General features: G+C 39.2%; 1 protein-coding gene across 5 annotated transcripts in view; it reads left to right on the top strand.

The window, feature by feature from the left end:
* CCDC18 (coiled-coil domain containing 18) overlaps window positions 1–24,266 on the top strand; it is a 54,335-nt gene that overhangs the window by 18,386 nt on the left and 11,683 nt on the right. For all 5 annotated transcript variants that reach the window (XM_072997986.2, XM_020788670.3, XM_020788672.3 and 2 more), the window contains 16 exons: window positions 299–608; window positions 2,429–2,508; window positions 2,591–2,742; window positions 5,356–5,573; window positions 6,358–6,468; window positions 7,008–7,139; window positions 8,418–8,552; window positions 9,427–9,504; window positions 11,818–11,934; window positions 12,614–12,781; window positions 13,670–13,812; window positions 15,218–15,381; window positions 18,539–18,752; window positions 21,887–21,986; window positions 22,138–22,254; window positions 22,396–22,539. In XM_072997986.2, the coding sequence (XP_072854087.2) occupies window positions 299–608; window positions 2,429–2,508; window positions 2,591–2,742; window positions 5,356–5,573; window positions 6,358–6,468; window positions 7,008–7,139; window positions 8,418–8,552; window positions 9,427–9,504; window positions 11,818–11,934; window positions 12,614–12,781; window positions 13,670–13,812; window positions 15,218–15,381; window positions 18,539–18,752; window positions 21,887–21,986; window positions 22,138–22,254; window positions 22,396–22,539 (2,383 nt within the window). The remainder of the gene's footprint in view (window positions 1–298; window positions 609–2,428; window positions 2,509–2,590; window positions 2,743–5,355; window positions 5,574–6,357; window positions 6,469–7,007; window positions 7,140–8,417; window positions 8,553–9,426; window positions 9,505–11,817; window positions 11,935–12,613; window positions 12,782–13,669; window positions 13,813–15,217; window positions 15,382–18,538; window positions 18,753–21,886; window positions 21,987–22,137; window positions 22,255–22,395; window positions 22,540–24,266) is intronic.

Genomic DNA, 24,266 nt, shown 5'->3' with positions numbered 1-24,266 from the left:
CTAAGTTAAAATGACTGCTGAAAAAGTAACCTGCTCCTGCCGATTATCATAGTTCACTATCTTTATTTTTGTTTTACTTAATACTCCTTTTAAAAAGTTTGCTTTCAACATTTTTCCATATTCTTTAAATTTGTCTCTAAATGCCTAGCTGAATTTTTAGAACTCGGGTAGATTAAAACTATCACACCATTATTACATTAATTCCTTTTCATCGTTAAGATGGAACCTTAACCATGAAATCTTCAGGGTTTTGAAAACTATTGACAATCTGTTTACCTTTCCTTTTGTGTTTGTCTAGGCAGTTAGTTGAGGAGACTTGTATTGGAAAAGAAAACCTAAGGAGTATGGAAGCCAAAAACTCTGAAATGGAATTGTTGCTGAAGCATTCCCAGCAGAAGATTCAATTGCTTGAAAGTAGACTTCAGGAGCAAGGCAGAGTACTTGAGGAGAAAAATGCCTTAATAAAGGAAAATGCTGACTTAAAAACCCTCATTGCAAAGCAACAGGACCAGCTTCAGTCATGTCAACAAGACATTGAAAATTCAAAAATTGAACTTAAAACTTTGGAAAATGTTATCTCTCAATTGTCCCAAAGCTCACTGAAAGGGGTACAGTAACTTGTCTTTACGGATTGTAATGCCACCAGATTAAATATGCAGTGCATAACGCAAAAATGCTTCCCCAGGGGCAAGCCATTGTGGTGTAAGGGATATTTGGGGAGTCCCCAACATTGGTAGCTTCTTGGAGATTAGCACTGTGAAGCTTCCTCTACATGAACAGATTAACCATTTACACCAGTTTAGATCCCAACAATTGAATTACGATTGCTTAATTGCCAACACACTGTTTCATAAAATATTAGAGGAATTGGCTGAATCCTACTGATGTTCAGACTGGGTTTGCATAAGTTGCCACAGCTAACTGTGATTAATTGACATTGAATTGAAAGTGCTTGGTTGTGCAGTCACGTACATAACTAGGCATGCAACTGAGGTGTTCCCTGGAACATCATCAGTTAGTTGCAATTAGTTATGACACGTTCTGCAAGCACCAATGGGATTCAGTCCATCACTTGTTTCATTGGAAATGGCATAGGAAGAGTGCTCAAGGGTACAATACAATCTATTTCAAGTAATCCAGCATTTCTGCACAGGTTGGACTTCAAGGCAGGAATTGACATGCCACTCTCTTTTCTAACATTTTCTGTCCTAGGAAGCTGTAAATGTAATCAGTGATTAGTCTTAAGACCAGGCCGCAGTTTCCTGCCCTAGATTACCAGGAGTGGAGTGATACTTTCCATTCTCTTTTATTGCCTGTCAAAGTGTTCGGCTCCATGTATTTTTTTTTAAATCACCTCCTTCCTTTCTGCACAGTTCTGTGTGCTGTATAACCTTCCTTAGATTTGAGTGTGCCTTCTGTACTCCCATAAAGCAAAAGCAGCACCTTTGCAGGACAATCTGGGTATAACATATTGCATCACTGTGTGTACATTTTAGTCATCACAGAGGCAGGGATTGTGTCCTATCATCCACAGGTCCTAGCATTCTGTCACATGGTATTGAGTTTTATGTTCTCTGTTCAAGAACTAATAATAGGGAGAACTAAAATAAGAAGTTACCATGATTTGAAGAATACAAATATACTGTTTGTGCAAGGGTAATATTCATGGCTTACAGTATTACTTTTTCTGCCATGCACTGTTGTCTGATTGTGTGACACCCAAAGTAATGAACATTTTGTATCACTTTGGGAACATCCCCAAGTACTGAAACATGATTCACGGTGTAATAGAGATGTGTGGCATTCTGCTGGAAGGGAGAAGCCTCATTACAACCATAGGCCTATCACTGAATTTTTCTTTGATTACACCTATCTTGTAGACGTATGCCATAGTCAAACTTCACACTTTTTATTCTTGGCAGATTCAGTGGAAGAATATGTGCTTAATTCTCTTTCGTTGAAACATTGAACTTCTTTATTGTAGGCTGGACTTCGTGGTAACCATTAACTTTTTTAAGGCAGTAGATCTAGATCAGTGGTTCCAGCCTTGGGTCCCCAGCTGTTCTTGGAGTACAATTCCAGAAACCCTGACCAGCACAGCTAGTGGTGAAGGCTTCTGGGTATTTCAATCCAAGAACATCTGGGGACTCAAGGTTGGGAACCACTGCAATAGATTATTAACTATAAGGTAAGCTTCAATCTGTATCTATCATTCTGCTGGTGATTATAATAGAGTTTTCCTCCTTCTTCTCCTATAGGTTGCCCCAAAATTGATTTCCTAGCCCTCCAGAGCTTGTTTCAGTGGCACATGATGGTTTGCATCTAGAAGGGTACTCCCCCTTCAGTTGCTGGATTCTAGCAGCAGAAATCCGCTACTGGAAACTGACTGATATTTTTACTTTTGTGACTCTTTTCCCTTAACTTTTAGGTTGATCACTATCAGCGTCATAATGAAGCAACATGTGCCAATTGCTCTGAATCAAGTAGATCCTTGATAGAAGAGCTAAGGTATTGTATTGCAGCTGAAGTGAACATAATATGAGTGATTTTTTAAAAAACATGATTATTCAATACTCTTTATTTTGCCTAGATTAAAACTGAAAATAAAAGACACAGAGATTCAGAAACTTCAAGCAGAACATATGGCTGGTAAAATAGGTCAAGAGATCTCTGAAGAAGATGAGGGACAAAAATTGCATGGCTTAGAAACTGAACCAGTAAAACTAACTGAAGATCAAACAGGTATGCATGTGGGCTATATGTTCTCTTCTGAATGTCAGTTTCCAAAGACCTGTTTGTATTAGCCAATCTCACCATGTTGGCAAAAAAATTGAGAAAATGTGGGGTAGGGGAACAGGGACAAAATATTGTAGAACTTTAAAGACAGACCATTTTACTGCAATGTGAGCTTTCATGGATGAAAATCTACTTCCTCAGACATGGTTAAATATGACCGTAGACTGGTTCTTAAAGCTACAGTGTTTTGTGAATCCTTCCTTCCTTTTGTCAACATTCTGAATATCATGTACTGAAGAACACGAAGTAAGAGAAAGGATGATTGCTTCTGAAATGGATAGTTGCTTCTTCAAAACAATCCACTGAACAGTTTGAGAATTCATAGGTCTTATATAGAGGACCATTGTCTAAGGCTGGCTAGCACCAGGACTGATATGTGGCTTGGGTGATCATGAATATCTAAATAGGGATTACATGTTGCTGAAATCTGCATGAAAAGGCTTTCCACATGCACTTGCCTAACACAACAACTCCCTGTTATATGAAGTGTTTCTGTTCCATCCTCACAGGCTCCAGGATGGGAGCTCCACATGAGATGTAGAATTTCAGTATCAAGAAGAGACTTCTTTTTAATATACTAGTCCAGTCCACACAGAAAACCTTGTTGGTTTCTTCAGATAGAGAACAGTCTGAAAAATTCCATGTAGTTATGCACCTCCCTCCCTCTTCACATCTTCAGATTAATCGTTCATCTTTTGAATGCCTGAATAAGGTTGTAGACTCCCCATTGAATCAATGAGGATTTAGTGTGTCAGCTCCTCCATAAGTTTCATTGATTCAAATTGGCCTACTGTAACTGTTGCTTACTTCAACATAACAAGTCGTAGTTAGAGTACGTCAGTTTGAATCAATGGAACCTATGGAGGATTTGACCCATTAAATCCCGATTGATTAATAGGCCTCTAGTGACTGGACCTTGCTAAGCAACAAGATTTGGGCCATTGATCCATAAAACCTGATGCAAAAAGCATATGCTTGACATCAAATGTTGACCCCACAAATTTGCTAAAACACAAATGATCTCTGTTCAATGGATGCTTTCACAGGATGCTTTTAATTCCTACTTCTTTCTACAGTCTGTGTACCCTCCAGTCTGCACCAGTAGCTAGGGAATCCTCTTGGACAGTAAAGCCAGTGGTGATGATGAGGATACTTGGGAGGAATTATCTCCCCCAGGCCCCATATTCCTTCCAGTAGGAGGTTCAATTTATGAAGCAGCAGGTCCACATCCAATCCATGGTATTTAAACATAAAAGTATTTCTAAACCTGGCAAACTGCATGAAAAACACAAGATTCTTTAGGCATTTGACTATTGTTTGTAGATTTTCAGTTACTCCTTTTTAAATTCACTGCTTCATTTGTTCAAAAACAAAGGTGGGCAGTACCTTTATTAAACCACTAAAATATAAAATTAAAAAAAAAACAGGCAAGCTTTTGAGTCCCATAAGACTGTTTTTCAGGTGGTGGTGGTAATGGAGAAACAGGAAAGTCCAAAAATCATTCTGGCCACATGTGGAAGCTTCGGAATTTGTAAGGTAAAATCTGAAAATTGAAGCTGCAAACTCATAGAGCCAGCTTGTATCAGATTTCACCTTAGGGGCTGTAAACGTTAAATTATTTGTATTTGTGTACAAGGACTTCCAGTTATTCGTTGTCTTCTCAATAGTTTTATTTGGAACAATACAGCTTATGTATAGCTGGTAGTAGAAACTTTTGCATTCTGTTTTAATGTTATTTTTGTTAGCAATTTTAGGCTTATGCAACAGATAGAAAATATGTTTCTGTGATTAAAATACACTATCATAAAAGATGGTCTAGACGTCATGGCTATGAATGTAGAGTGACTTGTATAAATACCATACGTTAGTAAATAAATATGAAAGACCAAGATTGTAGTGGTGAATCAGAACTTGATGATCTTCTGAGGTTTCTACTTCTTATATAAACAAAGGAAAATTTAAACTTTCAAGTGCTAAGTTACAAGATTGAGGAAAATGTCAGGAACACATGCCATTGTGATAAATAGACTCAAGGAAGGAGAAGACACCTATACATCACATGTACAGGACATTGAGAATGAGTTAGCAGCAGAAAGTGAGGTGGATGGGTGGATATTGTACCTTTCCTTCTTCAGCCACAGATTGTATTCGACAAAGGAAGTTAAAGACATGCAGAATACTAATAATCGGCTGAAAATGTGCAGCTTGGGGCCTTGGTGCAATCACCTGGTCAGGTTAAGCTGCCCAGCACTTAGGAATCTTGCCAGTGTGAGTCAGCTCAATCATATTGATCTATATTATTAATGTTTATAGGTTTTGCATTAATTTTAGTACAAAAACCACAGTTCACAACAGGATTGGTTTCAGAGGATGCTGAAAATTCTGTGTACACAAGTCTTTGCCTAACTCACAAACAAATCTGTTAAATTAGTTTAAATATTTAGCATAGATGAAACTAAGAATATACTGTACCATAAAAATCTTGTTCAAAAAAAGGCCTTTATAACCTGTAGTTTATAATTGTGCTACAGCCTGAACTTATTAGTCCTTTTTTAAAAGAGAGAAAATGCAAACAACTGGAGATTACCACTAAGCAGTTAGAAAAGGAGAAGCAAATATTAATTAAACAATTAGAAGAACTTAATACAAAATTGGAAAAATCCGAAGAGGAGAATAAATTTTTAAAGGACAATATGGCCCAGCGAACTACTCAGTTTCAAGCAATACAGGAAGAACTCTTGGAGAAAGCTGCAAAATCTACTACCTTGGAACGAGAAGTAAGTAGAAATGTAGAATTCTTCATATTTAGGAGCTACCCATTTTAATCAGAACTTGACAATCTTCTGAAGCTTTTCTGGTCATTTCTGTAACAAAAGGCTACACAATTGCCATGCTATATATTTTTCCTATTCAAAATTAGAAAACATGATTGGTTTTAATAATTGGCCCTAATTTCCATGGCCCAAATGTTACAACCCAATCATTCCCTCCAATTTTGAAATGAAAAGCATATACAAGATCCACATGGTAATTATGTGATCTTTTGTTACAGAAACTATCTTTAAAGAAACCTCCAGATGGACGTTACAATGGAATTGCTCAAGTGGGTTTCCCTAGCCCATCTTCAGCTTATGTAAGAATTAGGCAGGTGATCAATCAAACAGTGCTCAAAGTTCCTTGTGGTCTTTGAAACAAATCAACATCCAGTACAGCAATAATGTATCTTATTTTCTTGTCATTATCTGTATGTAATCACATTTCCAGGTATGATAGTCTCCTGGTTCTTATTTTAATGAGAAATAAATGGAAAAATGTACAATGAAATGGCAAAGCGTTACTGGAGGTTGGAATGGCTTATGAAGGGGTATATTTTTGGATAAAATTTCTTAGAAAGTGTAGGTAGCTGGAATTACGCTGCTCATCACCACTGAACTCCTTAGCCCTCTCTAAGAGTCACATGTAATATTCATGCAACTACTTTCATTGTGGGTAGGGGCACTATGTTAAAAAATACTCATTCTAGTTTTCCATATTTTAAATGTATATATGTTTTTGATATAGATAGCAAGGAAAACCTCTCAACTTTCAACCCTTGAAAAGCAGTTGGAAGAAAAGACAGTTGCTTATACATCTGCAGTTGCAAAGAAGACAGAGCTTGAACAGGAATTAGTGGTAAATAATATATAATAATATTTTCTCTGTATTGTGGGTTGAAGGGAGATTTATATCATATATATGATGTAATAAAATCCTGTCTTGGTCTATTAGAGCGTGTTGTGAAATAATTTTTAAAATGTAGATTGTTTTGTTCTTAAATTTTTTCATACAGTTTGGTATACTGCAATTTATTATTTCTACACATCTTTGAGTTGTATTTTGCTTAATAGAATGAGACAATGGCTGAAATTCCATTGCATTGTTATGCAGGTAGAAGGCAAAAGGTGTAGCATTCACTCTTTCCTAGCTGGCAATTGAAGATTCTTCACTGGGCAGAGTGTGCACCCTCATGCCAGCAGGTGCAGGCACCCCTGAGAATCCCAGTGGTGACTTGTTAATTGCTGGATAGGAACAAGTGAATGTTAAGCCTTTTGTCTTCTGCCAGAGTGGGGGTGGGGTGGGCAGAGAATTTAGACATAGAAGCACTGAAAGATCCATATACTTTCCCCATTGTATCTTCAGTTGTGAATTGTTAAGAATGTGCTGTTTTTCAGGAAGTTAACTCTCAGCTTCACAATTTGGAAAGGAATATCAAGGAGGAACATGAGCACTTCTCTTTAATGCTAGAAAAAACAAAGATTATTCATCTTGAGCAACACAAAGAGATGGAAAAGCAGATTGAATTAGTAAGTGTCTACCTGGTACAACTTTTTTAAGCGCTCTGCTTCTTTGCAGTTTCTTAAATGTTTTGTAGTCTCTAATAAATAGATGCCTGCAGTAATTTTCACCATATTTCCCTTCAGCTTGATCTATTCATGGAGCAGATTAAAAGCAGGTGTATGGATGTTCCTTCACTTGTCAAAGTGTTTCTGGGTCTAACTCCTTGCATGGCTCTGTTTTCCATCATGTTGTTGCAGATCTGGAAAAATGTATGTGCTTGCTTTTAAATTGATGGCAAATTGTGGGAGATGTTTCCCTCAAATTACCTGTCACATGGAGCAGCCTCTGCACCATTGTGGTTTTAGCTGGCACCCACTTAGACTGTTTTAAGATTATTTTTTTATGTTGGACACATGGTGTTTTGAGTCTCCTGATAAGCATGTTTCCCAAGTTGCATCAATGGGGATGGAAATGAAATTTGTTATTTGTCTGAGGTAAAGAATACCTGTCCAACCAATTACTTCTGTCCATGCTGTCTCCTATCCTCTCCGCTCAAGTGCTACATGTCTCTTAGAGTCTGAAAGCCAGGAAGCATGCTTGGGATAATAGAACATCCAGTGCTTCCTCCTGAAATAGAAGAAATGCAGCATAATGCTGTTATGCTTCCACATGCCATGTTTTATAACCATTTTACCACTTATCATGCTTAGATACTATGGCCACCTGTCCACATTTTAACATATCAAGAATGACAGCCAGAATATTACTGCCCTGTCCTTTCCAACTTAGAGAAGATGTAGTGGAACAGAGGTACCTTGGAACAGAGGTAGTGGTTAGAATATGGCTTGTGGCTCAGTGACAAAGCACATGCCTTGTGTTCAGAAAGTCCCAGATTCAACCCCTGACCAGTGTCTCCAGGAAAGTCAAAGAAAGAGTGCTGTGTGAGACCCGGGAGAGGTATTGCTGATAAAACAATCTCTTACTGCTACTCTGTTTCTAAGAAGAATCCAAACCAAGTTCCAAGAAGGACTTTGATTTAATTTCTCTGAATTCAGCAATACAACATTAGAGTTCTTACCAGTATTGAACCTCCTTGGGTAAAACCTGCATTGCGTATTTGTTTTTAAAAGTCTGTTATTCTAAAATATTATCTGTTTCAGAAAAACAACATAATGTTATTGACTCTGTTGTATTGGATGCTGTGTAGGATATTAATAACAGAAGCAAAGTTGACGGTATTTGTCATTCTTTAATGAGTAGGTGTGAGACACTGTAAAATGTTAACATTTTTTTTTCTGCTATAGCTTCAGTCTCAACTAGAAACTAAAAACCAACAGTTTCTTGAGCAAGAGAACACATTGACCATTTTACAGCAAGATATTTTACGTAAACAACGGCAGATTGAATCATTGGATCAATTGCTTATAGAAGGCAAAGAGGTAGTGTTTTACTTTGTGCCCCTCTTACAAAGTATGTGGTTTCTCATCATATTATGGTTGTTCCCAGGACTGAGCTTGGTTGCTTAAGAAAGTACTACTTACAGATTGGTGTTATCCTGGCCTGGCCTTGCAGCATTATCTCCGGTGGGAGAGCATCATTATCTTCAGCCATTCTGTTGCAAAGCACATGGTCTGCATTGAAAAGGTCCCAAGTTCAACACCTGTAGCTAAGATTCCCAGACAGTGGAAATATGTGAAAAACAATGTGTGCCCAGACTCCTGAGGAGCCAGTGCTGACATAATAGGTGTATTATTGAGCTAAGCATATAATTCATATGTTCAGCTGTGTCTATACGTATATCTCTCTGTTGTACCAGGAGATGACTAGATTATACAGGGTTGACTTCCCACAAGGGAAGTATGACTTGACTCCCATCAAGGAGTATGACTCTAGCCAAACAACCAGCATGTCACTGACTGCCTTTGAGTCTAAGCCGCTCTTTGAATTTTAGTCAATGTTTAGATCAGTTCGTTCCCATATCCAAGTGGATGACTAAGGACTGCAGAGCTGAGATTGTGTTGGTTACTACAGGAGGGAAACATAAAGGGAATACATCCTTAAGGCTTTAAAGGCTGAAAATTTGAAAACAGCCCCGGAAGGAAAAATAACAACTGCTTAATTATTTAAACTTGAGATCCTAAGTTCATGAACCCTAGAGCAGCATATCTGCAGATTTTTTCTTCTAACAAAACCAGTCAAGAGCTGAATTGCATGATAGCAATTAGCTGTGGGTATCTTGGAGAAGGAAGAAAACTAAAACCAAACAAAGCATAAAACAGGATATTTTCTTTCATTAATTCTGGATCTAAATAGGAAATAGAAAAGCAGAAAGTCAAGAAAGAAGAAGCTTTACAGATACTACAGGAACAACTTTCTGAGGAAACAATCAAGGTAGATACACGTCCATTTGTCTGTCATTACTTGCAGCTTCTTTCTGTACTTTTCTTTACTCTTTGCTCAAAATATGTCATTGCTTACACTGACGATTCATCTTACTATCAACCATTCTGCTACTTTATTTCTCTGGATAATTTTTTAAAAATCAAACAATTTTTCTTTATGCATGAAAATAATATTTATAAAGGAAAAAGAGCTTCATACTTCAATGTTTTAATGTTTATTGAATGATTATGCCATGTATCTAATGAATTATTATTCCATAGTATGATCATTGAATGCAACACCCTGTTGATGAACTGTCATCAAAGACAGGTCTTTTCACTGTAGAGCTTGTAGTATATTTTTTAATAATGAGCAGTGATGAAATAAGGAAAGGAAGAAAGTAAAGGGCAAGACAAGAAATTATCCTAAAACCGTAGCTCATTGTATTTCATAATTGTTTGAAAGTGGGAGACAGGATTAAAGCAAAGTGTGCTGCTTATGTACCGCCCCATAGCGCTTCAAGCACTTTCTGGGCTGTTTACAAGTTAGTTATGCAGGCTACACATTGCTCCCCCCCCCCAGCGAGCTGTGTACTCATTTTACCAACCTCGGAAGGATAGAAGGCTGGGTCAGCCTTGAGCCGGCTACCTGGGATTGAACCCCAGGTCGTGAGCACAGTTTTGGCTGCAGTACAGCAGTTTAACCACTGTGCCACGAGGCTCCTAAGGAGTTAAACAATAGATTTCTTGGCAGAGGTTGGTTTTGAGAATGGATTTGAAGGAGGTAAGACACTGTATCATGAAGCTGATTTGAGAGGGTTCCAGGCATTATGCACAGCTTATAAAGAAGTGAGAAGCAGTCATGGGCAGAGAAAGAGAAAGAAGCACCATTACAGTCTTCTGTCAATATAATCTGCAATATTAGGGTTTTGTTTAATTTGAACAATTTCTGTTCCAACTTTCAGCCAAAAAGTCTCTTAGAATGTCTTAAAACAGAAGTCCCCAACCCCCGGTCCATGGCCTGAGCCAAACTGGGCCGCAGAGTTAGACCTTCTGCCCCCCCTCCCGCACACACTCAGCCCCACACAGCTGCTTTGTGCCTGCGTGTGCATACGCCAGTGCCTACACGAACACTCCTCCACCCCTTTGTGCATGCTCACAAGAGCACCCGCACCCACCCCAAGCGCCACACCACCATTTGTGCATGTGCACAAGTGAGCTCTGTGCTACCATTTGTGCATACACATGAGAGAGAGCGCGCACCTGCATGAGCACCCTTCTGTGCCCGAGCACCCGCATGGCAGCATGCATGCTCCTCGAGCAGACGCATGAGCGTGGTGGGGGTGCCCTACCTTCCCCAGCCGGTCCACGGGGTGAAAAAGGTTGGGGACCCCTTGTCTTAAAAGATTAATAAAAAGTAGAACACTCTCTGCCCTCAGGCTCACAATCTAAAAGAAACTGACACAACATGGAAAGGAGTGTTGCTTCCAGCTGGCATGGAAATAGTACAGGTAGAGAAGGAGCCAAAAGAAACTGGCCTTCCTGCAGAACTGACAGAACGTACTGCTTCCCTTCTCTGCTTCTGTTCTGCTGCCATGATGACGTGGCTCCTGTTTAGTGACAGTGAAAAAAAAGCCAAAGGGCACCCGTTTTCTCAGCAGAACTGAGGGGGCAGCCCTGCTTCTTGTGCCTTAAAATTAGAGACAGTGATGAGATAATTCTGCCACAAACAGTTCTTGAGGCCCCGAAGCATTCTTATATGTAAAGCTATTTTTAGCTGACATTCCTCCTTCTGTATATTTATTATTGCTAAAGGCAAATGATTATATACTTCATGTCATATTATGTCACTGGCATACATCCTCATCATGAGCCATCGAGTTAATTCTGACTTAAGCAACCTTTTCAGGGGTTTCTAGATAGAGAATAAGTTATAATAGTGAAGTACATTCAGAGGTTTGCTTTCTCTCAGGGAAGCTCCTCCAGTTACAGGGAGGAAGCCTTTGGATACAAGGTGTTGATCAGATTAACAAATTACCATCATTCCTGAATAAATCCTGTGTTACATAAAGTTTTAGTATGTAAGATATAATCCAAGTGTATGTATGCACATAATTTTTCTTAATGTTGTAATATTCAAATAAATACTTTTTTATTTCAGAAAACAGAAATGTTTTTACCTGTGGAAACATTAATTAAACTTGTGTTATATAACTCGAAGTAGCATGTTTGTTTGATTATATTTTAGTTACTATTCAGATTTTGTAGGTGTTTGTGAAAGGCTAACGTTTCCTTATTTTGATTATCTCTTCTACCTAACAAGGTCAAACATCTTCAGACAGCATTAGATATATGTAAGGATGATCTAGCATTGTATTTAAGTCATATAGAAGAAAATAGAGCATTATTCGAAAAACAGTTAAAGAACAAGTCTGAAGAGGTAAGCTTGCTGCTTCCTTGAGTCATGGCTACTTCTCATGGAGTGTTGGGTATTCCCACACAATGGTAGTTGGCTCTGTGGTCAGGAAAGCGACAATTGTTATGGAGAGATCTAACCTGATTATTTATTTATTTATTTATTTATTTATTTATTGGACTTATATACCGCCCCATAGTGCTACAAGCACTCTCCAGGCGGTTTACAATTTTTAATTATACAGGCTACACATTGCCCCCCCAGCAAGCTGGGTACTCATTTTACCGACCTCGGAAGGATGGAAGGCTGAGTCAACCTTATGATACATATTTTGAAAGACAAGGAACTTTGGGGGCGGGAAGAGAGAAACAAGCCTTTATTGATATATTATGGCAACAGGACTGAAATCTTAAATGTGGTACAGAATATGAAGTGCATGGCTCAGTATAGTGCATATATCATTGAAAATAGTTGTGCTAAAGAAGTACAAATAAGTCTTTATAAAATATCCTTGGTATTTCCAGCTAAATCATATTTTCAGGAACAGACCATATTGTGTATTGATTTCATTATATTAGATTTCAGTGGTGATAGCCTCAATTTTTAGTAGCCTATAGATGTTGCAGACTGTTTACTTGTGGATTATAAAACAGAATCAAGCTTTGTATTCATGGTACCTTATCACATTGTTATATTTTTCTAGGTGCAACGTTTGCAAAAAGAAATGAAGCTTAAAAATGGCAATCTTCAGTCAACTAATGAACAAAACCTCATCCTACAGCAAACACTGCAGCAGCAGCAGCAAATGTTACATCAGGAAACCATCCGGAATAGTGAATTGGAAGACAGCCAAACAAAACTTCAAAAACAGGTATCTTCTTTATAACAAATATTTTTAAATTCTGTGAAAGATTTCAGTGGTTTGTGTTGTTGTTTCATAGGTTTTCAATTTCCCTACTATGTCTCCAAAACAAAATTAATCTGATTCTAAAATACTAGCAAGGGTTTGGATATAATTGGTGAAAACTGTTGTTTTTTTCTGACCAGAAGAGTTACTTTGATATAAATCAATTTAGAAAGTATTCCGAGCTTCATTAGTAGTTTGACCCTTGATATGATTGAAGGATTAACGCTTAAAGAGCATAATGTCAAGGTCCAGAACTAGCTTGTTTGCTTGCTTTCTCTCTTTGGATCTTTGTCGTTGTCTGTGACCTGTCGGAGCATGGGTATGGGTTAGGCCTATACACATGAAGTCCTGCAATTGAAAAGATCTGTGGGTGGCTTAATTTTTTTAATGGATAGAATGCAGTTGGCATAAGTGAAATACCATAGTGGAGAAGTGCCATTAATTAATAAAGTCCTGATTGCATTCATGGGTGTACACCCAGTCACACAATCAGGTTGTGGGCCCAGGAATATAACCAGTACCTTGTTACTTAATGGCAATTTGCCAGAGCAACTTACAACCATTACATGATTTTATTTACACAAGTTTTAAACCACCAGTTAGATTCTTGCCTCCAATCCAAGGTTGCTATAACCCGGTGAAGGGGAGGAAACTTTTCACACCTCCTAAACGGCTGTCACAGTTTCAGCTGATGACATCACACAAGTTACACCTTGTAACTTGTGAAACAGGATTCCAGGCATTGAGTCTTGTGTCTGCATAAACATGCATAGGATTATGCTGTTAAACTGCAGTCTGAGTTCAGTGGGATATTGGACAGCGGGACATATTAAATCTGTTGTTTTAAATTAGGTAACAAAGTTAGAGCATGAACTTCAAATGCAAAGGGAAAATTTGGAAGAAGAATTGAGAAAAACAAATGAAAAACTCCATTTAGCCTCTGAAGAGAGTGATTTGAAAAGACAAAAAGTAACAGAGCTTACAGGTACAATTAGGTATGTTCAAAACATTGTTTTGCAATGTTGTTGTTTTAAATTGATCTTACATGTAAATGAATGTATTGCACTACGTTCAGGAACTATGATTTTAAATTTGAAATGTTTTATAATTAAAAATTGTAACTCTTGAATCTGGTAGCATTTGCAGGAAGAGGTTTCAGAATATAACTGTTACACTGCAGTCTTGAATATAAGTCAGACGTGAGCCCCATTGATTTCACTGGCTCTAAGCATTTGGCACCAACTTTGACTGATCCACCGACTACAATCATTCCTAGTCAGGAATAATTTGGCCATGGTAGTTCATGCCCTGGCAACCTTCTGATTAAGCTACTGCAATGCAAGCTACTTTGGGCTACCCTCGAAGATGACGTGACTATTGCAGCAAAAGGAGTATGCACCAGCTAGACTGCTAGCAGGAATATCCTTCAGAACCCACACAGTGCTAGTTCTGAAGAATTTGCCTTGGTTGCTTTATATGTTTCCAGTCTGAGTTCAAGGTGTTGATATTTGAAGGAGTGCCTCTCCCTATATAAACCTGCCCAATCAGAAAGATCTGCTGGGGAGGCCCTCCATTGAAAACAGGTCAAAACATACCTATTTATTATAGCCTTTGGAAGTTGAAGATAGTGGCCTGTGCAGGTTTTAATGTTTTGATTTTGTGCATCAAACTGTTTGATTTTGTTTGTTTGTTTGTTTGTTTGTTTGTTTGTTTGTTTGTTTCAAGAGTAAAGGGAAATAACTTGGGATAATAGGGAGTATATCATGCTATACATTATCACATATTATTTGTACTTAAACATATCATTACATTAATTTTTATTTATTTATTTATTAGATTTTTATCCCGCCCTTCTAGACTGCGTCTACTCAGGGCGGCTCACATCAAAATCATACATAAAAACAGTTAAAACAATAATTTAAATTGACAATGTTAATGTTAATCATTAAAGACTTTTGTGTCTGTATATTATATATATATTATATAGGCAACTAACTGTTTGATTTTAAATTGCTTTAAACATCTTATATTTTAAAATGGTTTTATACAGCTCTGTAACCTGCTGTGAGATCCTGTGATATAGGATATGCTATAAATTAATTAATCTTGGTAAGTGTACCAGATGGCAGTGCTTAAGCACTCTATAGCTTGAGGTATTTTGCAGCTTCAGCCTCTTTTTATTCTGATGTGTATTTATGATTCAGAGTCCTTTAATTGCTTGGAATCAAAATGGCTATCCTGCAGATCAGTGAAAAAAATGTGTTTTGCATATATTATGCTCAGCTTGTTTCTTGTATTCTGGTGTTTTTTTAAAAAGCTGGACTGAGTGTCGCACAATGAATTGAAGACTGAACACTCATTTCAGCTGTTTCTTCAGACTTGCTAATTCTATTTATTCAGTCAGATTAAAATAGAGATGGATCAATGTAAAGATGAATTAATAGACATGGAGAAAGAACTGGTGCATTTAAGACGAGAGGGTCATGCTAAAGCTATGCAGCTGGGCCAGCTGGAAATGACTTTGGAGCAGAAGGTTACAGAACTGCATGAAAAAGCACAACAAGGTAGGGTCTTTGTGATGTTTTTAGAAATTCTCTTGTGAAGATCTCACAAGCTACACCAAAATGAATGGGATAAGTTCTTAATACGTTGTGTGCTTTACACTGGAAAAATTAAGATTTTTTGATTCTTAAATAAGAATAAGGGTATAGAATATGTCGTCTGATGCACAACGCTTGTATGCACAGAAAGCCATTTCAAACTTTCTCCCAAAATATCTTATTTCATTTATTGTGAGGCTCACCTCTACTAAAATGACAGTGTGTTCTTTTTAAAGCTAATAGATGTCCTCTCAGGGGAAGGTGGATAACATTTGATAGAACTTGGGAGTTTTATAAACAGTTAAAGACAAAATTAGTCCAGTGGTGCTGAGGATTCCAGTTAGGCTATTAACTTTTAGGGCCAAACCAGATAGTGTTAAGTCACAGTATTGCATGCACGTCTTGCATACTTGTTTTGTCTTTGTTAAACAACAGCCAATAGGAAGTTGGGACTGCAAAATGGGAAATTTACTTACTTACCTATTGTTCCTACTGTTATCCTAATCCACATTCTGTGCACACAGGGCAGCTGCTTTTGGGTTGTTGTTGTTTTCCCCCTTTGCTACAAGTAGCAGTTATTGGGGGGGGATCCATTCTGAGACCACAGTGGCAGGCAAAGGGTCCACGTCCTATCCCTCAATACCATAGTTCTGCTACTCACAATTGCTGCTTAACAAGTCTGCCAGGTGTTTCATGGTGTATCTACTCCAGGTCTTTGTTCTCTCTGCTCCCTTGAGTAGAATATGTATTCTAGGCTTTAGTCACTTTCTCTTCCCCTTTGCTCTAGCTCTGATACCTGTACCCTCCAGGATGGCTTCTTTAGCACCATACCTTTGATACAGTTCTTGGAAGGATGAGTAGTAGTAGTAATGTGTGATAATTTGCTAGTCTTAACATTTCAATTTGTCATCACAGAATATGTGATCAAGAGGGATGGAGATGAGATGTAGATTATCCAGTAATAGGTTAGAAGTTTCCAACTTCACTAAGCACTAGGATTTGAAGAGGGACTAGTATTATCTTGAGTGCACTGTTTCCTTGTGCAAGTATGATGAAGGGCCTCTTGTATTCTAGCATGTATTCAAAATGTTACGAGGCCCATTCTGTGTACCAAAAATTTGGATGTAGAAACAGATGTGTATGGAGTGCTGAATAGCTTGTGAGGGGCTGGAGGAGAGCACTGGAAGCTTAGTACAAACGAGATGAAGACACTGTTGTTGGATGGCTCATTGGACTTGGAGAGTGGCATTCATTTGTTTTTTCGATAAAGTTGCACTCTCTATCAAGAATCCAGCTGTCAGCTTTGACCTGAGAATATCCCCTGCCTTGGATATTGAAATACTATCTGTGGCACAAAGCACTCTTCACTGGGTTGGACAGAAATAGGCTTGCCACTGTTATCCATACCCTACAAACACGATTATTACAGATTGTATGTAGAGGCACCTTTGGAAACTACGTGGGAATTTCTGTCTGGTTCAGGATACAGGAGTTAGATTGATTGGCTTTGGTTAGTTGCAGCAGATCTCACCAGTATTGAAACATCTCCAGCTGCTTTTAGTGAGGACCCCTAGTTTGGTTTTAATCAATGAAGCACTGTATTGCGTGCAACCAGAGTAAAATAATATTTGATCCTATGTGAAAGTATCCATTCATTAAGTTCATTATCAGAGAGCCAATTTTGAATCTTGCAGCCATCAGAAGTAAAGTAATTGCAAGCATAGATGTAACCAATAATTGGCTCCAAGCTATTTGACTGCTGCCCTGTCTACTCGTGTTTATGTATCAGATAAAAACAATTTTATTCTCTCAAGCTATAATATACAGTACACTGCAGTAGCTGTGGTGGAACAGTTCCAAGCTGTACTCTCCCACACAGATGCTGGAAATAATGGTTAATAGCAAACACTATATATGTAGCATAGTCTTTGGTTTTCCCTATTGGCCAGTTCTGGTAATTGCATCATGGAAATATGTACAGTGGTGCCTCGCTAGACGATTACCTCGCAAAACGGTTAATTCGCAAGACAACGGGTTTTTGCGATCGCTATAGCGCTTCGCAAAATGGTTTTCCCTATGGGCGATTTTCGATAGATGATGTTTCAGTCCGTGCTTCGCAATATGGTTTTTTTTGGGGGGACAGTTTTTCGCAAGACGACGATTTTGACAGCTGAGTCTGCATTTCGCAAAATGTTTTTTTAAGGGACAGTTTTTTGCAAGACAGCGATTTTGACAGCTGGGTCCATGCTTCACAAAACGGTTTCTCTATGGGCGATTTTCGCAAGACGATGATTCCCCCCCCCATTGGAACGCATTAAATAGATTTCAGTGCATTCCAATAGGGAACCGCATTTTGCAAGATGATGTTTTCATACGACAGCGATTTTTGTGGAACGAATTAACATCATTTTGCAAGGCACCACTGTATTGTATTGTCAAAATCACTTCTCCCTAAAGAGTGTTTCATCTTCCCTTGATCTTCTCAACCTTGCTCCTTATCTCGGTGCCAGGCAGGTAGAGCAAACTTGGAACGACAATCCATTTCAGTAGCTTAAATCCAAACTACACAATAAACCTAAAAGACTCCATCCTTGCATGACTACAAGTCCCAATTTCTTCTAATTCCTTACATGTATTTCTGGGCTTTTTTCATTTAATATTTTTAATGTTTTCATAAGTGAAACTGTGGATGCCACAGATATAGGAGAACCCCACAGATACAGGGGTTCTACTGTACATTTTACTGCTGTCTTTGCTGTTCTGCTCTTTTCTGCTCTTCTGCTTTTCAGGCCAGCATCCTGTTCATGCCAGTGAAACATAAATTTATACAAGCATAAATGTACTTCCAGCAAGGGATGACATTCTACAATTGGACAATTGATTACATGTCCCCAGGACAACTGATCACGCAGTGCACCAGAGGAAGTGCTTTAGAGTAGCACCTCTGCTACAGTGCTCACACAACTACTGCAGGCACAGCCTTGAGTTGTGTGCATACTTGTGCAATAGGATTTTGGCCTATTTGTCTCTCTTTGTGCCACTTTTAGTATTTTATAGGGGTATAACAATATTTTTTAATTTTTTTGCCAATATCCTTTTTTGTTATCTGTATGCACAAAAGTGAGAGAGTTAGAAGACAAATTACTTTCAAGTGAGAAGCAGCAAAAGGACGCAGCACAGAAAATAAAGGCATTAGAGAATGATGTACAAAATGCCAATGCAGAGCTGAAAAACACTTTGAGGCAGCTGCAAGACCTTCGGGACGTGCTACACAATGCACAGATGTCTTTGGAGGAGAAGTATGCTGCTATCCAGGATCTAACAGAGGAACTAAGGTAGAACGACTCCTGCTATTCAACTGCATCATTTTTAAACTTAGCATGTTGAAAATGCTATAAATGTTTTTACGGTTGACAATTGTATAGGCAAAAGATTGCACAATGAGTGTGCTTTTCTTTTCCAACAGCGTAAAGGCAAGTGTTTCCATTTTTGTGTTACATTTCAATGGGCCATTACACTAAGAACTGCCAAATGTACTCCAGCCTATCTTCTTTTACCAACAAAAACAACAGTTAGAGAATGCAGTACATTAGGTCTGCAGTATTTGCGGGGGATTAGTTCCAAGCTCCCCGCAGATGCTGAAAAATGTGGAAGTATGAAACGCTATACATTGCATGGTCTCTGGCTCTCTCTAGTGGCCAGTTCTGATAACTACACTTTGGAAATATGTATAAATTAGACATGGATGAATTTAAAAAAGGATTCTGATTCGTAAAAAAATTGCTGATTAATTAAATATTCATCCCTTCATATTTGTCAGTTCCAGAGACCCTGACGAATACGAAGGGATGAATATTTCCCCATTTTTATTCATCCCCCATAGGATGGGGGGGCTAGTCTTCCCTCTTTTTCTATGGCCTTCCCATTCAGCCTATGGGCCCACCGATCGGCAGACCGATAGGTAGCCAGCCAGCCCCACAACCTATCCCTGCCCCCTCATCTCCCTACCTTAGCCGCTGCCACTATCCAGTGCCGCCATCATCTACTGCTGCCTGCTGCGGTGGCCTCCACAGCCACGGCCTGCCGTAAGGAACACTGGCTGCCCTTTGCAAAGAGAAAGGGAATCTAGGCTGCAGCTTCTTTTAGGGCAGGGAAGTTGCAGCTGCCATCTTTGCAAAGGGCAGTCTAGATTCCCTTGAGGCAGGCCATAGTGGCGGAGGCCATTGCAGCAAGCGGTACTGGATGGTGACTGCAGAGGCCGCCGTGGCACAGGCCTGTGTGGATGTTGGTGGCGGCAGCAGCACAGACTGTGGCAGCTAAGGTAGGGAGGTGATAGGGGTAGTGGGAAGGTGGCAGGAGGGCAGGCTGCAGGGGAGGAGGGGTCGGCTTTTTTTTTAGATAGCTTTCACCTGTCTAAAAAAAACCCATAAACCAACAAATACATTTGTGTTTCATCGGTTCATGGGGAGGAGATTCATGCTTCATGCTTTGTCAACTTTGACGGTTCACAAGTCAGGATGACTCACCAAAATAGTGATTCATCCTTATGTCTAGTATAACTACATATTTTGGGGGGGGGGGTATCATTTTCAGGCAGTGGATAAGTGAATCAGCAGATACTGATCCGACTAACAGGAAGGTCCTACTGTATCGTAATAGAGCTCCAGCATGAACTAAGCTTAATCATTTTCCTCTTGTTCCTTTTATCTTTGTAGAAGATGAAAAGGCCCCAAAGGGGTGGGGTTGGGTAGGCGTAAGCCTGTGCTGTTATTTATTCTAGTACCCCCTACATTGTCTGCAAAATATATCCCAATATTTCAGGTGATTTCTTCCGAGTTATGGGAGGCAAACAAAATTAATGGAAAATATGATTAAGTTCTATAACAGGCATACATGGGGAACAAAAACAGTCAAGAAACTGTAGATTTGTGCTATATTAAAACTAGCTGCATTTCTTTTCAAGAGAACTATTTATTTAGCTTTTATGCCATTGAAACTGCAGGAGATACTATTTGCCTAGTTTTCAAAAGCCGGAATCCAATTGCTGGTTGACCCAATGAACTACTGAATTTACTTGGTGTTGACTCACCATTCAGCAATCCACAGGGAAGAAAGGCAGGACAAAAATCAAATAATAAATACATTCATAATTGATTTAATGGGTCCACTCTAATTGGGATTAGTACTTGCAATTGGGTCCTGATTTTATTGTCATCTTACAGTTTTATTCCTTCATTTTTATGAGACAGTCATGAGCAAGTTTCCCTCTAAGATGTGTGAAACTTCACCTCCCTCTGTACAGCTTTCCTCCTCTGCGCAGTGATCATTTTCAGCCCCTTTGGGTCCGGTTGCAATGGAACTCCACACATGGGGAGGGCGGAGTCACACATGCACACAGGAGTGAAGTTGCGAGAGAGAGAGAGAAAGGTGGAGCCCCGCTTAGCAGGGCTGAAAATTAGAGGAAATATTGATCATGATACAATAGTTAACTTTCTAAATTAGTCTTTCGGAAACATCATTTGGTTGATGCTAACCAACATATTTTTAAACCATTATTTTAAATTTCTAGCATTATTTCAACAAGATAACATTTACATTTAATCATTGTTTGGCACTAAGCAGGAGACCAAATATGAGATGGATTGACTCCCTAAAGGGATCCGCAGGCTTCTGTCTGGAAGACCTGAGCAGGGCTGTTGAGGATGGGAGATTTTGGGGTGCACTCATTCATAGAATTGCCATAAGTCAGAGGTGACTTGACAGTACATAACAACCAATAGGATATTAGCAGTCTGAGAATTGTGTATATTCAGAAATGTACTATTTGGGTCACTGGAGCCTATTTTCACATAAATGTACATAGGATTCGAGCTAGAGATGGGCACAATTCACTTTGTGCTGCATCGTTGCACATTGTTGGCATGGCACCACAGGTGCTGTGCGTTCTCTTCCTCCAGCCGGCTCCCTCACTCACCAGATAGTGCATGCTGCTCATCTCCTGCTCTTTGCACAACTGTCCAGTTGCAGCAGTAAGAGCATGGACTTTCCTCGCCTTCCTCCAGCAGCTGCCCACTCAAAGGCAGCATTACTGCTCTGCCTCCTCGTCTGAATGGACAGCTGCTAGAGGAGGCGGAGAAGTCTGTGTTCCTGCTGCAACTGCAACAGTTGCACAAACAGTAGGAGATGAGCAACAAATGCCAGCCGCTGGGGGGGAGGAAACATGCAGCACCTGTAGTGCTGCAACAATGCCTTGTGGTAACATGGCACAAAGCGAGTCTAATTGTAGCCTAGCTCTAAAGGTTTACTATTTATTAAAAGAGAACATCTCGCTGAACTAACTCCTAGATATTACTTCTAATAAATACCAGATCAGACTATAGGGGAATGGAGGCTGGTAACAGCCATTATATCGCTTTCTTAACAGAGACTTTACAATCTATTGTGCTTTGTTTTAAAATGAACATAACAGAGATTGCAAGGATGAACTGGAGGAGAAAAAACAAGAGCTTCTCGACATGGACAAGGCACTAAAAGAAAGAAACTGGGATCTGAAGCAAAGAGCAGCTCAGGTTAGAATTGCACATTTATTTATTTTTTTAAGTTTAATACATGCTGTTTGTATTGTTAGGACATAATGTTTGTGATTCCACAACTGATGATAACTGTGTTCTAACATTTATTTTTGTCTTGCTTTTTGTCTTTCTCATTCTTATTTTTAAGGTTACAAAGTTGGATATGTCAATTCGGGAGCACAGAGGGGAACTGGAACAAAAGATCATTAAATTAGAGGCAAAGTTAGAAAAAGAGGAGTTGCAAATCAAGGAATGTAATAAACAGGTACCTGTTTGCAAGTTGCCAACTTCACATTTTTAACAGAAATTAATCTCTCTAAAGTATATAACTTATATTGTAAAAGTTGAGCTTCTAAAATAGATGCTTTCTTCGTAATTTCTCTTGCAACCTATACCTGTTTATCAGATTGAAAGTTTAGAGAGCAAACTAAAGCACGCAAAAGATGAGCTTCATGAGAAGGAGTTTAACATCCTTCAGCAAGATCAAGAAATCGACAGTCTTAAAAAAGAAATGGAAAGAAAGCAACAAAGATTAAGAGATATGGAGAAAGTAAGTTTTTTCCTTGCGTATTTTTGTTTGACTTTGCAAATGGTCCAGATTATTTAAAAAAGCAATCTAACCATCTTTATATTTGCAAACAACAACAAAATAGGCCAGAATTCTATTGCCACTTTATTTTTGCACAAGGGAAATTGCATTAAGTCTTGATGGCAAATTGCTGCTCATCAACAAAATGCTGGTTGTATTTCTGGGCGTGATAGGATTCTGGTTGTCACATATTTAACTGCACAGTCTTGCTCACGTCAACTCAGAAGTAACTAACTGCAGCCCTATTTTTTTCATCTTGCAGTACTATTTTAAAACTTATCTATATTGCTGGCTGTTTGTCATGCAGATATGCAGACAACAGATTCCAGAGGGGTTGCCATGTCAATGTTTTCTAGCAAAAGCAGTCGTCTGGTAGTACTTTGGAGATTAAACAAATGTATTCACACATCAACTTTCATGAATCAAAATTCACTTCATCAGATGCACAGGATGTTAGCTAAGTACAGTGGTGGCTTGACTTGCGAACGTCCCGAGTGATGACCATTTCGAGTTACAACCAGCTCCGGCCGCAAAATTTTGCTTCTACTTGCGACCGGAGCTTACGAACAGAAAAAGGCAGGGAAAAAGGTGGGAAATTCAAATTTCTAACTGTAGGTGGCGACAAGGCTGCTTCTTTGTACAGTGGTGCCTTGCTTGACGATGACAATCCGTTCCAGCGAAATCGCTGTTAAGCAAAATTGTTGTCAAGCGAATTTTAAAAACCCATTGAAACGCGCTGAAAACCCTTCAATGCATTCCAATGGGCTAAATACCTCATCGTAAAGCGAAGATCCTCCATAGGGCAGCCATTTTCTGGTGCCTGTATAGCGAGGAATCCGTCCTAAAGCACAGTGGGGAGCCATTTTGCACAGCGGGCGGCTATTTTAGAGCCGCCGATCAGCTGTTTGAAAATCGTCGTCTAGCGAAAAATCAGATCCTGAAGCAGGGAACCGATCATTGTGAAGCAAATTTTTCCTATTAGAACATCATTTTGCGATTGCAAAAGCAATCGCAAAATTCTCATCATCAAGCGGTTTTGTCGTTTAACAAGGTAATCGTTAAGCGAGGCACCACTGTAGCTGTTTCGCCCCAGCAGTTAGAGAGTGTGCTTGGGACTGCCTCGCTTCTGCTTGTGAGTGAGCGTGTGTGTGTGTTTGCAGGGAGGCTTTGGGCTGCCTTATAAGGTAAGGTGCTGTTTTCTGCTTTTTAAAAACTATTCTGGATGTTTTTGCAGTGTTTTGAGCTCGGGGGTTATGTTTCTGTGCTGTGATGGGTCTTGTGGGGGTTGTTTGTTGACTGGTTTTTCCCCATTTCCAATGGGTCTTGGGGGGTTTGGTTGCTTTGGGGTTTTCCCCCATTTCCAATGGGTCTTGGGGGGTTTGTTTGTTGGCTTTTTCCCCCGATTTCCGATGGGTCTTGGGAGTTTGGTTGCTTTTTGAGAGGGTGTCCCCATTTCCTGCATGTTTCCCTTGCTTTTTCCTTTGTTTTCTTTGCATTTCCGACCTGCCCACTTTGTTCTCTGTGCATTTCTGATCTGATCCGTTTGTTTTCTGTGCATTTCCAATGGGTCTTGCACTCTTGATTGCTTTTCTTTCCCCTCCCCTTCGGCTGGAAGAGATTAATCACATTTCCAATGAGTCTTGCAGTGATTTTTGGGGGAATAATTTTTTTCTTCAGCCAGAACAGAT

Source organism: Pogona vitticeps, chromosome 4, assembly GCF_051106095.1.
Source record: "Pogona vitticeps strain Pit_001003342236 chromosome 4, PviZW2.1, whole genome shotgun sequence".
Taxonomy (NCBI): Eukaryota; Metazoa; Chordata; class Lepidosauria; order Squamata; family Agamidae; genus Pogona; species Pogona vitticeps.
Note: the sequence above shows the minus strand (reverse complement) of the source record. Positions and strands in the feature narration are given on the sequence as shown.